This window comes from Rhamphochromis longiceps, linkage group LG19 (genome assembly GCF_057381845.1).
Source record: "Rhamphochromis longiceps isolate RC_006_pf linkage group LG19, R_longiceps_female_GT1.1, whole genome shotgun sequence".
In the NCBI taxonomy this organism is placed as follows: Eukaryota; Metazoa; Chordata; class Actinopteri; order Cichliformes; family Cichlidae; genus Rhamphochromis; species Rhamphochromis longiceps.
Genome location: NC_140575.1, coordinates 12,860,523 through 12,875,722, shown reverse-complemented (window position 1 = coordinate 12,875,722; position 15,200 = coordinate 12,860,523). Strand labels below are relative to the sequence as shown.

At 44.6% G+C, this 15,200-nt stretch overlaps 1 protein-coding gene across 1 annotated transcript in view; it reads left to right on the top strand.

Annotated features, from left to right (window-relative positions):
• The window catches only part of tiam2a (TIAM Rac1 associated GEF 2a), a 60,615-nt gene extending 51,572 nt beyond the window's left edge, over positions 1-9,043 (top strand). The window contains exons 18-27 of the mRNA XM_085392494.1: positions 1,438-1,563; positions 2,301-2,409; positions 4,216-4,395; positions 4,582-4,700; positions 5,009-5,117; positions 5,405-5,463; positions 5,558-5,660; positions 5,877-5,970; positions 6,650-6,804; positions 7,060-9,043. Coding sequence (XP_085248620.1) covers positions 1,438-1,563; positions 2,301-2,409; positions 4,216-4,395; positions 4,582-4,700; positions 5,009-5,117; positions 5,405-5,463; positions 5,558-5,660; positions 5,877-5,970; positions 6,650-6,804; positions 7,060-7,763 — 1,758 coding nt within the window. The 3' untranslated portion in view covers positions 7,764-9,043. The remainder of the gene's footprint in view (positions 1-1,437; positions 1,564-2,300; positions 2,410-4,215; positions 4,396-4,581; positions 4,701-5,008; positions 5,118-5,404; positions 5,464-5,557; positions 5,661-5,876; positions 5,971-6,649; positions 6,805-7,059) is intronic.
• Positions 9,044-15,200: the final 6,157 nt, after the last annotated feature.

Sequence of the window (15,200 nt, the reverse complement as noted above, 5' to 3'; positions counted from 1 at the left end):
TCCTATCACCCCACCCCGATCAGGTGGGGGTGATCTCTCCCCTGACCTGGCGTCCTGGCTCCCCCTTGCCGTGGCATTTATATCATACCTACTTCCTCACTCAGCCTAATCTGCTGTAGGCTTGGTTAGCATGGGGGGGGGGGGGTCTACTAGCCTTTGGACCCTTACTGGATACAGACACCCCAGGTGGGAATCGAACTTGTGATCCTCCGCTCCAAAGGTGTGTAGTCAAACCACTACGCTATCAAAAATGTCCGGTTATATTTTGGACCTCAGAGGGTTAATCCAACAACGACCAGGACAGAGAGCCCAGGGATTGAACCGGCGACCTTCCGGTTACAGGTGCGATTCCCCAACCCCTGAGCCACGGTCAAAACAGTGAAACTTAAATTAGACGTGTGTTTGTAGATGAACCGCCCCATGTTGTGTAGCTTTCTGGATTTTAGACTTATTTATTATACAGACTATATAGTACATAAAATCAAAACTCACGTTTTTTATGTAACTAAAGTGTTTAATTATGTGGGCTACAGAAAGTAATTAGGTTATAGACTATATGAAAAACATGTATACTTACTGCATTTGAATCATTGTAACCATCTGTAACCACCTGCATGTGGTTTGATTTTGCCACCCTAAGAAAACTTACGTATGCTAACTCTGTTGGACACCTAATATGTGGAGCTTTTATTATCCATCGATGAACTCTGCCGGGCCAAATCTCCCTCATTACTGCTCCAACTGCCTGGAGGACAAATTAACATTCTCGTCCGCCGACCTTCCGGCGTCTCAGAGGGCCACACCAATAAAGGGCGGCTTAAGAGCCAACCCACCTCAGCTTAATATGCCACGGCACGGCTGTCCACTGCACGTACTCTTCATTAAAGAAGGACTGTTTTTCTCCGTTTAACAACTCAACAGCATATATCGTTGCTGTAGCACGCAACTTTCCAGCTCTGTGACCTCAAACGTAGCACATCTCTCCCAAGTATTACCAAGACACACCAGCTGATGGGCCTCTAAGCATCGGGGCAAATTAAGAGGCCATTATTGGACACCGGAATGTGACCGGACACAGGACAGACAAGGGCACGCGAGCTTTTAATGAAAGGAAGTGGCGACCCTGGCTGGATGTGTCAGATAGCGCTTGTTACACAGCTGAAGTTTACTGTGTCCATTTATATGTGCTTTATTTGTGCGCGGCTGTAGCTTGTCCCTAAGTGCCTCTGTCAGAGATGGAGCCATCACAGTGGAGCTGTTATAACACTCTGGGGTGCCGTCTGCTATGAATTACAAGCTATCCTGTCTGTTTTTCCTCGTTGCCACACACTCTCTCACCCTCTGATGTTCTTTCATACGTCCTCACCTGTCACCTGTGTCGCTTCCTTCTCCTCCTCTTTCTAACTATTGTTCTACTTCCCTTTTGCCTCCTCAAAGATGGAGAGTCTGTTTGGCAGCCTGCCTGAGATGCTGGACTTCCAGAGGGTCTTCCTGCAGACCTTGGAGGAGAGAATTGCCTCGTCACCTGACTTTAGCACCCTGGAGACCCCCTCGCAGTTCAAGGTAAGCAGTGTTGGGAGGGTTACTTTTAAAATGTATTCCACTACAGATTACAAAATGTATTTGTAACGTATTCTGAATACTTTCCATTACTTAATTTCCCGTCATTATGTGGGGTGTAGTAGAGGTGACATGGGCTGCGAGATTGAGACACAGACATTAGAGCCTCTTAATGCGCGTTTTGTTTGGGTTTCCAAATACCAAAAATAGGGAGGACATAGCCTAACATGAAACAGGAAACGACCACACTGTAATCCATTTATTTCAACAAAGTAACTGTATTCTGAACCTTTTTAAACGGTAACTGTAACAGAATACAGTTACTCATATTTTGTATTTTAAATGCATAACGCTGGTACGTGTATTCCGTTACTCCGTTAGGTAGAGAAACGTCACGCTGTTTGTTAAATATCTAAAGATTCAGTCCCGAATCCACACAGGCTACAGAGAAAAGAGAGATCTTTCAGGTGTTGGGTTTTAAATAATTGAGGTGGTGCAACAGAAGCGTCATCGGCTGATTTATGGCCTCAGTGTGAGGAGGTGTGAGGTCTATCGATCGCGGCGGCGGTTCACTGGTCGGATTGTGAGCTGCTGAAAGCCAGTGTACTGAAGAGGCTGGGTGAGAGGAAGAGGACAGAGGGGGCATTTTGAAGGGAGGGCACGGTGATTCAGTCGTGACTTCACATGTTCACACCCTCCAATCCTCTCTCGTGCTTTCCCCCCCCCCCATCTCTTCACAGAAGCTGCTGTTTTCCCTCGGGGGTTCATTCCTCTACTACGCCGATCACTTCAAGCTCTACAGCGGCTTCTGTGCCAACCACATCAAGGTCCAAAAGGTCCTAGAGAGAGGTACAACACACATCTTAATATTCTGCATAGTAACGAGAAACAGCATGCAAAAACAAACTAAATCCACCTCCGCTAAATTTAGCTTCCGTGCTCCTGTGTTGCGTCAGAGGAAGCTCGGCCGCTCACGGCTGAAGGTTCGGTCTTCTCTTTTGGGAAGCAAATCAATTATGTATGAAAGTAAATGTCCCAGAGTGAGACGGTGGGTGAAAGCGAGGTGAGCGATGCCTCTCCAGTTTAGCACCAGTCCCGCTCCAACTCCAGCACCACGCACGAAGGAGCACACGGCTCTCCACCTTTCAGTTTGTGATCGACACTTTCAAAGCATTATCGCCCTTTTCTCCTCAAACAGATGATGTTTAAACAAATACATGCACATATAAATATTCTGGCTTTGGATAACCTTGTCCTCTAACAGCAGATGTGTGACCGTGACAATAACTCTCGCTTCTCCCACAGCATGTGACGCTGGAGAAATTTTAAAGTTGATTTATGCCTCCTCAGATGTTGGCCTTTCCGCCACTATTTGGGATGAATGCCCAGTAGAGAGAGAGGAGTGCAAGCAGATTGGCTTCTTAGCTGACGGGGGGGGGCTGTGTGGGATATTCCTCAAAGGAAGCAGCAGGGCTGATCTTTAATAGGATTAGATGGGACAAAATCACTAAAGTACCTTGAGGATGGTTAACCAGCAACACTTGAAAGCATTTTAGGAACAGTCAAAATGATTTGATCTTGTAAATTATGTTAATGATATGCTTAAAAGCAGGCTATAAAAAGATGTTTTGCTGCAGAGGTAAAGCCTCCTGTTATTTTTTGAAGATGCAGATTATTTTTTTAACCAATTGTTCAGATATGTAGATGTATTAGGTAAAATTTTCCCCCCATAAGCATCTGTGATTTTGGCGTAGTGATTATTCCTGAGTGCTTCAGCATGCGGGCGGTGCTAGCTTGGCACAAAATGGTTCCAAGTGTTTGAGTAAGGGAAATAGATGCCAGATATTCACTGGGTTTGTGCACCCGCTCTTTTAGCCAAAGCTTTAAATGACGGGTTGTGCTGCTCACAATTGACGACTGCAAACTGATATTTGAGCAGGAAGCATAATATTTGCTTAGTACGGATAAAACAGCCGAGTAGAACATAAGTGACGGCGTGCGAGTTTCTAGTTGGCTCAGCAAAACCGAGAACACCCAGCGCACCTCTGGTCACGAGCAGCTGATCCACAACACATCGCAGAAATCTGCGGCTGTTGTGAGTCCTTTAAGTAATTATATACTCATCTCTGTCATCTTCATCCCCCCTCCTCTTCTGCCACGCCATGGGGCCCGGGTTGCCTTAGTTTCTGTTTATTTGTCGACTCGTTAATTGCCTGCCAATTACTCTGCGAGGCGTCGACGTGGCTGCACGTCTGTGGCTGGCAGTGCTATAATTAATACTTTAATGGCCCCCCTCGGTAACGCTGTGGAAGCATAGCGCTCGGGGAAAATGTCAGCACCTTTACCGAAGGCCTGCTCTGTCTTATACCTGCTGTTTCACGTTAACCATGCGGCCCCAACTTGGTGTTTTACCAGATTTAATGTTACAGCATCAAAGATTTACACTTTGATACCACAGTGGTCGTAGCAGGTGGAGAAGCTCACACTCCCCCCTGCTGGAGACGCATTATTGCACCGCGATTCTGCACTGACCCACATTTTCTTTAGTAGGTTAGAGCTTAATAACGTAGCCACGGTCCGAAACATAGACCAGAAGCAAAGAGAACAGACGGCTTAAAAAGATCCAGATTAAGTCTGAGTGTTTCTTTCCTTTAGCCAAGACGGATCAGACCTTCAAAGAATTCCTCGATGCCAGGAACCCCACCAAGCAGCACTCTTCCACCCTGGAGTCCTACCTGATTAAACCAGTGCAGAGGGTGCTCAAGTACCCCTTGCTGCTGAGGGAGCTGGTCTCCCTTACCGACGGCGACAGCGAGGAACACTACCACCTCACCGGTAGGAAGGCTGCGTGCAATCAAGCGCTGTGCTATAAACAGGCCGTGCTGACACTCGGCATTTCGGTGTCACGTTAGTCGCACGTGGAAACATTAAGTGATAACCTTTGGCATTTTTCCAGTACAGGGTGAACACAGTCACCCACAGGGTCACGACTTGGTCCTGTTAACACTGTTGTGTCTGCAGAGGCCCTGAAAGCCATGGAGAAGGTGGCCAGCCACATCAACGAGATGCAGAAGATCTACGAGGATTACGGCTCCGTGTTCGATCAGCTTGTTGCCGAGCAGACTGGCCACGATAAAGAGGTGAATTAGTGTATTTTTGGTGGAGTTTCCATCAGTACATCAGAGCGCAGCAGTTTAGGTGATGCGCACGCCTCTAGGGTCTGAATACATTTATAAATTGATGTAATATTTACTCAAAGCCAAATCATGTTTTCTATGTTCACGTATGCTTTCAGTGTTTTTAAATTTGCCTGAGCTTTGAGCCTGTGCACAAACCCGAGTGTGCAGTGCAACTCCATTCACAGACACGCTTAGCCTGAGCCGTAAAAAGCTCAGCGCCTGCCTCGACTCTCTCTTAAACTGTCTGCCGTCCCTTACGCCTCTCTCAGGTCACAGAGATCTCTATGGGAGAGTTTCTCATGCATTCCTCTGTGGTCTGGCTCAACCCTCATCCGTCGCTGGGCCGCATGAGAAAAGACCCCGAAATGACCGTGTTCGGTGAGTCAGCCCTTTTTATTTTTCACCATTTCCCTTAATTGTCACTCGTGGATGTTTGCAGTAGAGAAAGTGAATCGATATAAACCAGCTGTATTGGGTTTGCTGCACAGAATAGTGTGCAGGAACAGAATTTTAATATCCACAGCTGTAACGCTGATATATGCTTTAAGGCTTCAAGCTTGCATTTAAAATGCTTCTGTGGTTGCGCTCCCTCAGTTGGCTTTCCCCAAGAGGCATGCACAGTCAAATCCAAGACGCTCATGTGTTCTCTCGCGCTCTCTCACCAGTGTTCAAGAAAGCAGTGATATTGGTCTGCAGGGAAAACAACAAGCTGAAGAAAAAAATGGTATGTTTGTGTCACGTTCCCACATCGAGTGCGTTTGGTGTGAAACGTTACATTTTCTCTCTTACCCCATTTTTCTTTTTTCTTGTAATGCCAGGCCAACCCTCGTTCGGCGCTCTCTCACGGAGATTCGGACCCCTTCAAGTTCCGCTGGCTCATCCCGCTCTCGGCTCTGCAGGTCAGATTGGGAAATACTGCAGGTAAGAGGCCGACACGCTTCCAAATTATCCCCAACAAATCACTCACAAAGTACATCCACTAAATCTCTCTCCTTTCATATTTCCCTCAGCCCATTCGCATTACCCACACACCCACATTTCTATTCAGCTTCCACCCCTCTTATCTCCCTCTGAAACCATAAACCATACACGCACCACATGATTAAAGGCCTCTCATTTATTTCCCGGCTCTCCTAGGAACAGGTACGCAGAGCAGCTATATCTGGGAGCTGATTCACTCCAGGTCTGAAGTGGAGGGGAGACCAGAGACAGTCTTCCAGCTGTGCAGCAGGTCAGAGATTCAGCGTTTAGGTGAAATCACAGCTTTCTAAAAACGCACCGATTTTAAGTTAATGCTACACTGGGAGCATCGTGACATGGTGCGAAAACGAAGTCAGACAGCAAAAGAAATACGAGCAGTAAAATATTTTGACAGGTCGTCAACACAAAGGAAAACTCTGCAGACTAGTTTAGTCGATACAAACTGTCATGATGTTTGCAATGAGCAGTTTGTAGATCACATTGAATGTCGGCCTCTCGTCCAAAGATGTTTGGATAAACTCTGGTTTTTAGGAGCCGTCACATATTTCACACGACTGTCACATTAATAATGACCCAGAATTCTTAAAGAATATAGTCTATCGGCTGGAAATGGTTAATTAAGTTTTCTATTAATAGAACATTTTATCCATAATGTTAGATAATCAAATAAAGCTACTTCTTCTCTGCCCCCCAAAAAGACCCATTTCATACAAACAGTCTACATGGGAACTGTAGCGAGAGAGCCTGTGACTAAATCGGTGATTCTCATTACATACTATGAAATCGGGATCAGTCCTAATAAATTACATCAGTAATTTCGCCGGAGACACAACGAACCCTTCGCAAATCTTAATCTATATTTAGCTTGTGAAATCAAACTGAGCATGCCCCGTTCTCACGTTACTGCGATACCTCTGGTTTCTTCTCAGTGTGCCTGAGAGCAAGGTCAGCATCATCAAGGTGATCCGCTCCATCCTCAGGGAGAACGTGAGGAGGAACATGAAGGGCGAGGGCACGCTGGAGAGGAGCTGTAAGGAGCACCTGGCTCCTCTGAGGAGCACCCTGCCTTCCTCCGCCAGGCTAGGTGGGTTTCTGAAGCGTTCTTATGGAGATCTTTCATCCAGTTTAGGTTGTATGAAACACTCCACACTCATTTTTAGTACCAGGCACGTCTTCCTGGGAAGGTTTCCTGTAAAAACATCTCTTTATAAAAATAATTCTTGTCGACTGGAATTTGAAGTCATTTGGCCGCCTAACGCTCGGCTGGCACTCGGCTGCTTATGCTGCAAGTGTTCAGCTCAGATAACAGTGGAATTTCCATCCCCACCTTTGTTTCTAGGTTCCTCCAGAGCTTCCTGGTTGTGCAAGCAGCCGCCTGCAGAGCTCTCCACCCAGGGCGAGGCTCCGAAGCTCGGGCCAGACTCTGACGAGGGAAGCCTGAGCAGTGGAACCTACAGTTTGTCCGGGGCTCCTCCAGCCCGCGTGTCCTCCGACTCGCCCATCTTTCCAGTCCAGCAGAACTGGTCTCAGACACACTGCTCCAACTCTCAACCCCGCTCCACCTCTGTGAAAGAGTCTGACATTTTGAGCGACGAGGACGACGACGGCTTTAGCGAGGGGGGGACGAGGAGGGACAGCGGAGACAGCAGCTCCCCAACTAGTGCAATTGAAGCTCAGTTTCTCCAACTTAAACTGTCGGAGGATTCTGCATCAGAAGGTGCACCGGCCCCCCGCGTTCAGCCCGAGGGTGTTGGCGACACCCCGGAGATGCAACCCAAACTAGTGCGAGGCCACTTCACCGCCGTTAAGAGGAAACCGTGCAGTTTCAGGAGGAGCCCGGGAGCCCTGTTGAAGATGAAGGAGCAGAGCAGGTCACTGGACAGCCAGACGGATGCAGCGCTGCCGTGTGGAGCCGTGGACCTCAACACGTTGCTGGAGAGAGAGTTCAGCGTCCAGAGTCTGACCTCAGTAGTGAACGAAGACTGTTTCTATGACCCAGCTGAGAGCGGTGCCACCGGCGCCTCGTCTCAGGTGTCAGCATAGACGGGGCATACAGTACCTGGGCTACTTTAGTGGCCACCGAGGCGATGACTGCGAAGCTGTGCATGAACTTCAATGCCTTACAGATTTAAGTCTCACACTCGCCCACACAAGGTTAGATGCAAACGACGTGTTCTGATGGCAGCTCGTCGGCTGGGACTGTGGCTTTCTTCCCCTAGAGAGGCAAAGCGCAGTGATGATGACTACAATGAATCTGCCAAGCACTGATGTGTGTCTGCATCGTCCTCAGCTCTCTGGGCTCTGCCTCCTCCCCACAAACCATCAGTGCGACGCGTTCCATTCAAGTTTGCCCCGCAGCTGCTGCTGATTGGCAGTTTTTATTCGGTTCTTGACCTTTTTCACGAAGAATGTCCTCGTCTGTCACTCCCAAACGTTGAGAGGCGGTGAAATCCACAGGACGCTGAGTTGAGTTTCTCAGGCAGACACTGGTAATTCGGCAAAGCTTGCCAGGCAACAGGCTTTTGTATCGATTCTGTGAAACCAAAAGAAAACGATTAATACACCGAACGTTGTACGAATTTCACTTTAGTACAAATATGAAAGGAGGCACTGAAGAAGAAAAAGGTGATCACAGACGCACCCACAGAGCTGCAACGGTCAAGTGAGACTTCCTGAGAACAGGAGGCATCAACTACGCCTTTTTTTGCTGTATTTTGTGCACTAAGAGTACACTGTTTGCCTACATATTTGAAATATCTGTACAGGTTGTATTGTTATTACTGCTGTTTTTAATTTATTTCTGGGTTTCATTATGTTTATTTTATCCTCTTTGGGTTAAGGCTTGAACTCGAGGCTACAGATTCGGTCGACTCTTAAATGAGAGAGAACAGTTTGAGAGTTAATCACTTCATTTTTAAATGCAGCTACTGGATTTGGTTGTGTTTCGCTCCAGATTGTAATTTCTTGCATTGGGATGTCCATGTTTTTACTCAGATGACCGATTTAAACTGCAATAATGTTTAAAACCCGATGATTTTAATGTTTGTATGTATCCTGTATATATAATCTTTTCTATCTTTGATACGTTTATGTATACTCATACATACTTGACACTGTACAGAAACGAAACAGGATCTTGCAGTAACACAGTTGATATTTTTGTAAAGAGCGTTTGCCATTACATTAAGTACATGTTTGTACTAAAAAAAGGCAAACCACTACATGCTTTACCCTTTCAGCTGAACTCTACCATGCCTTTAATGCTAGCATACCAATGAATGTGAATGCTCCATTCTGATGGAACTGTTTTATAAATAAAAGTATATCTGTGAAAACCATCTGGGAAAGTGTTTCCAGGCTGCCCTTCAAAGCGTGCCACTTCAGTTTTGCATGTCCTTTATGTTTCATTGACAGGTAAGCGTCTCATCTTAGGCTCAGTCCCAGGGCTGGGCTTGATGGACGGTCCCCGATTAGCTGTCATATGATCCTGACGTTGGAAGCATACGGTGTCTCCTCAGAATACATAATTACTTGACAGAAGTGGGCCACGGCTACACGAAGAAAGACTTGGCAAAAGGCTTCACGCACACCGACAATTAATCTCCGTGATGGGAAAATATTTGTTTGCTCATTATTTAGCATCACCGAAAGCACAATTCATTCGTCTTGTTAATTTCCCCCACGTAGCCCTAAATGCATAGCTCGACAGATCCTTCATTTTTGAGACATTTGCCAAACAAGAGGAGAATGTGGAATTAAATCCAGCAGCTTAAAGCAGACGGAAAGCCTGCTGTGTAACAGCCACCGAGCCTCCAAGTGATAATGATGTGAAAATATTTCACACTGAAGGTGTTAAACTCTGAACCGACTTAAAATGCAAAACTCTAGCTGGAGTTGGCCGATATTAGACACAATAAAAGGTTATTGGTCACACCAGAACAGGTCCAGCAAGAAAATATGAGGTGAAGCAATCTGACATTTCCTGCTTAAAAGTTCCATACTGTTGCTTTAACAGCACCAGGGGAAAAAAGGACGCTGTAAGACTCTTCTAGCACTTTGGCCATTGCAGAGTTTCACTGAGAGTTTTTAATGATACAGCGCACAGCCGATCATTCAAGTAACTGTGCACGGACAACGGTGCTAGAGTAACAGGAAACCTGCTGTGCTCTTTTATTACCTAAGAGTTACTGGAATTTACAGTAGGTGACAAATCACCATGGCATGAATATGTCATGAGGCTGGTTCAGTGGCTGATGGAGCAACAAGGATACAAGGTGTACGGTTCTGGTTGGGCGTGATTTAGGAGAGGCTCTTAAACGGCTTAGAAAGCGTGCTAAAAATGACTGTGGACCAAAATAACGTCATGAATGACTAATGTCAAATATCCTGCAGAGACCTCCTTAATAATGAGGTAAGAAGACTGTACTCCAACAATGGTAGAAATATTGTGAAGTTATGTTAAACTACACTACAGTCAGTTTATTAAATACATTTCTTTTTGAATTACTCAAGTAAAATGGCCAAATAGACAGCATTTAAAGTGACCCCGCCTCAAGCTGCTGTAATTTGAAGTTATTAATGCATCTGTTGTAACACTGATAGCGGAACATGACTCGGCTCTAATATTTCACTCTTAACACCAGGGCCGTGCAGAGACCTTTAAGTTAAAAAGGGGCACATTGAACCAGGCTGAATAACAACAACACACATTCATCAAGAATCTAATATGGGATCGCATCATACTATATCACTGTTGTGAGGTGGCGACAAGGCAAAGCAAACGTAGCCTATGTTTTACCTGATGGGTACAATGTTGCTGTTGAGGGGTTTCTGCTGCTCCTGCTGCTGATGGTGCTGGAGGGCAGGGTTGTGCTGATCTGAGACTGTAGACATTAAAAAGTCCATAGGAGAGATGGTAGCTGATTCAACAAGTGTCATGAGAGAATAACAAAATGCAAAGATTGGTGACAGCGCTTGGAACCATAAGGCAATAAAAAACTGTGAGAAATAATTTAGGCTCTGCCTGTGAATCACTCTTTGCTTCTCTTCTTCCTTCCATCCCATCATTTCATATTTCACTCTCCACTTGCTGTCCATCTGAGAACAAGGCACAACTTGCTATTGCAATAAACTATAATCTAATTATCCACACCTAACAACTCCAGCACTTAATCTAAAATTAAATGATGACAGAAAAATGTTATAGCACTGCCTTTGGTAGCCTCACACAGCTCCTACTGTTTCCTCCTCATGTCCTTACCAGCCATGTCTGCACAATGTTATATCATGAGTAATAATTTAAAATAATCCATATACATAAAACAAACACATGCACGCACACACAGTGACATTTTAGACCTTCTTCAGAATACTGTATATACTATGGGCATCATGGTGCTGATCCAGAATCCTTACATTATTATTTATTACTAGAGCTACAATAATAAAGCAATGAGGAGGGGGAAGTAATAAATATGAAATAATGTCATTATGATGATTCTATTTGTTTCACTATCCACTCTGTGCAGGGGGAAGCTTTTTACATTTTTAAACAGATACAATAATTTTACTGCTGTAAAATCCAAATTTTGTCTTATTTAGAATATAAATCTAATATAATCTGTTTCTTAATGTATGTTCTTTAAAATACAGCATGTGTTTTTTTTTAAATATTATAATAATGCATAATTATGTGGACATGCATATTAGATCGTTTTTTAGTGAAATATAATCCCTCCAGAAAGGCAGGAAAAGCCCGGAAACTTGCTTTAAAACTAAACATGTTCCCTAAAACGGTGACAGAGCTACAGACCCATGACAGCCTTACACAGTGAGCTAGCAGCTATGACCAACACTACCTGTGCAGTTAATAACAGGTCAGTTAATGTTTGTTGTTGCACACACAGCACGCTCATTTCTTTCTGTTCGTCAGTTGCCACAAGACAACTTACCAACGTGTACATAATAAGCCAATACTCCTGTGTGCTATACACTACAGTGTACGCTGTACACCTACTTACTGGTTTTGTCGCATCAGTCTGTATGGAAGAAATATAGTAAGTCTGTGTCTCTGAGGTAATTTGTGTTTCTCCTACAGCTCCGGACCGCAAAAAATGCGCGTGCTCTTTGTGAGCTCGTTCCCGGCTCGTAACCAGCGCGTTCTGCCGTCAAGGGCGATCATTGGTTAATAGTGATCATGTGACTGATGCAAGCCAGATCCTTTTATTTAGCAAAACTGTGACTAATAGTATACATTATTGTTGAGGGGCACAGACAGGACTCCGCACGCCCACACACATAAATTTTTTTTATAAATATATATATATATTTTTAAAGTTGCCTCAACAAAAGGGCACTTTGGGCACACATCAGGAAAGGGGCGGGTGCTCAAGCCCCCCCCCCCCCTTCTGCACGTGCCTGCTTAACACTTCTGCACTTTTACTGAAGTGAAAAATTTCAAACGCAGGACTTTGTCAGTGACCGTGGCTCAGGGGGTTGGGAAGCGTATCTGTAACTGGAAGGTCGCCGGTCCCCGGGCTCTCTGTCCTGGTCGTTGTGTCCTTGGGCAAGACACTTTACCCTATCGCCTACTGGTGTTGGCCAGAGGGGCCGATGGCGCGATATGGCAGCCTCGCTTCTGTCAGTCTGCCCCAGGGCAGCTGTGGCTACAACTGTAGCTCGCCTCCACCAGTGTGTGAATGTGAGAGTGAATGAATAGTGGCATTGTAAAGCGCTTTGGGTGACTTGAAAAGCGCTATATAAATGCAATCCATTATTATTATTATTATTATTATTATTATTATTAATGGTGTCATTACTACTTTAATGTACATTACTATCAGTGGAAAATAGACTCACACTCCAGTTAGCCTCTGTACATCAGTGTAACCCAAGTGCAGACTTTCTGCTTTAAAGTCAAGGAGTTCAACACAAATACTGCATGCTACAAATACTGCATGCTACAAATACTACACCTGGTGAGAGAAGTTCATTTGTTATTTCATGACAAAAGAAGATAAAAGATCTGCAGCTGACTGGTGCTAAACTTTTTTAAGCAGCTTTCATTGGAGCTCTCGAAATGACAACACTAAGCTGAAGAGAAAACTAAATCTTAGAAACAATGACTGCGACACCAAAAGAGCGCAGAGAGCACAGTAGGGAGCTAAAGTGCATGATGACAGAATTATTTCCATGATTAATAAGAACAACTTTACAACATCTAACCAAGACAAAAACACTCTGCAGGAAGCGTATTGAGTCTACAAGAGGAACTTGCTGCACAACTGACCAGACAGAGCTTCACAGTACACGTGCATAATGAGCCAAAGAAAACCACAAAAGCAACTCAAGATTTTCTCAGTACTTAGGCTGTATCCCAATTCAGGGTCTGCAGCCTTAAAGTACGCAGCCTCAACAATCCTCAAGGGCCGCGTACTCAAAGACCGCTAAGGCCGGAAGTGCGAGGCTTGTGTAATGGGACGGTCTAGCCTCCGTTGCGCTGACACTGTTGTTTGTCAATAAAGTAAAAAATTTTTTTTAAAAAAAGCCTCCGTTGCGCTGCCCAGTTTGCCTAGCAACCATGATACTAACAGCTGGAAACGTGTCATAGCTCTGACAGAAATGAAGGAGAAACTCTTTTGTTCATTTGTTTGTTTCTACATGATCTTTGATCATTCTCTACGGCGTACATTTTAAAGTAAAGGCTTTAAAACCAAGTTCGTACAAACGTCACTAATGTCACATAACTTTGCCGACATGTGGCCAACAGCAATGTTTTAATGTTCTTCGTTATTAAACATTTGCACATAAATAAGTGACATAATATTCAGTACTTAAAGTTTACTCTTCGGGCGCCCCTCATCCGCCCTTTTTTTGTGCAAATTTATCCACACCCATCGCCGCGCTATGCATTCTGGGATATGTTGGGCCAGGAAGTCTACACTGCCACAGCCTTAAAATTCAGGGAAATGAAGGACGCATTTGAGGGCCGCATTTCGAGCAGCCTTTGAATTGGGACAGCCTTCGGCGCGCCGCTGTGACGTAATCGGCCTTGAAATGCGTACTTTAAGGCTGCAGACCCTGAATTGGGATACAGCCATAGAAATGAGATATTCTTCAGCATCACCTGATCTCAACCCACAAACAAGCACCTGAAGGCGACTGCAGGACATCTCCAGAAGGAAAAGCAACTGAACTTCAGGCAGGAATTACTTAGTATTAAAAACAATCCTTATATGTAGAATTATTACAATAATCCTGTTTGTCAAATAGGTTTTGAGCCTCTGGAAAAACAAAAAAGCATGCAATTCATGCAAAATGTTTGTTAGACCCGTTGAATTAAAGCTGAAAGTCTGAACTTTAATCACACTGTGATGATGTAACAGTAACAGCACTACAGACACTGTCCAAAAACAAAACCATCGAGTTTATGATCATAACTCATACAGGTGCCCAACACGAGCTCAGCCAGCCCCACATTTAAAAATGAATAATATACACATTTTAAGAACTTTGATAAGCTGGATGCAGAAATTACATAATTTCTTTTTAGATAAATATTTATCTACTTTTACTGTAGCATGATGTTGCAGTACTAAGTTTACTGCAGCCATGCTGACGCTGTGTACTAATTAAAGACCAAATGAAACTAAATTTTTGATCCAAAAATATAACAGGTGACTTTCCTGACCAGCTCATCAAGTTTTCACTCACCTGTAGCTGCGGGATGACGGTCTTCACACAGCTGTGGTGGACACGGTGCCTGATTGGCCGCTTCTGTACATTATTCAGAGTATAATTGACTTTGAGATATGATGCGTACACTAATGCTCAAAGGTATCAGACAAACCAAACAAATGCCTCTACGACCGCAGCCTTGCATCTTGTTAGTGGCTAATTATCTTCCTCCTCTGCGTGATGCAATTCCTCACCCTTCAGTCCTCCTCCACACGCCGTCATCTACCAAAATAAAAGCTTATCGTAAGAGCAGTTTATTTTGGGGTGACTGAGCAGACTGAACGGCGCGCATCACATCACTCCTGCACGTCATGCGGATTGTTGATTGTGGCTGTCGATTATCACCCACCTATCATCAGAACTGAGTGAATTCTAACTCTGGCAACTACTCAGCCCTAGCACGCCATCTGCCATACTGGCAGGAAGCAGCGCTGCCATGTTCTGCTGGTGACAGTCTGCTCATAGAGGAATATTTAAAACTACAATGCTTTCACCGAGAAACACTGCACACGCTGCTATTTATTCATACTTCTGATTAAACAAACAACAGTCACTTGTAAGATTTTATTATTTTGCCTCATTTTCCAGTTATACTACAAGCACATCTTACCCCACCATTAGCCCACAGAACGCAACACAAAAAGTTTTGAACAAAAAAATATTTTAATTGCAGCCATCTTCCTTTTGCATGACGAGTCTTTCTTGAGCTGACAAATTCACAGCACTCTTTGTCCCTTAAAGCGC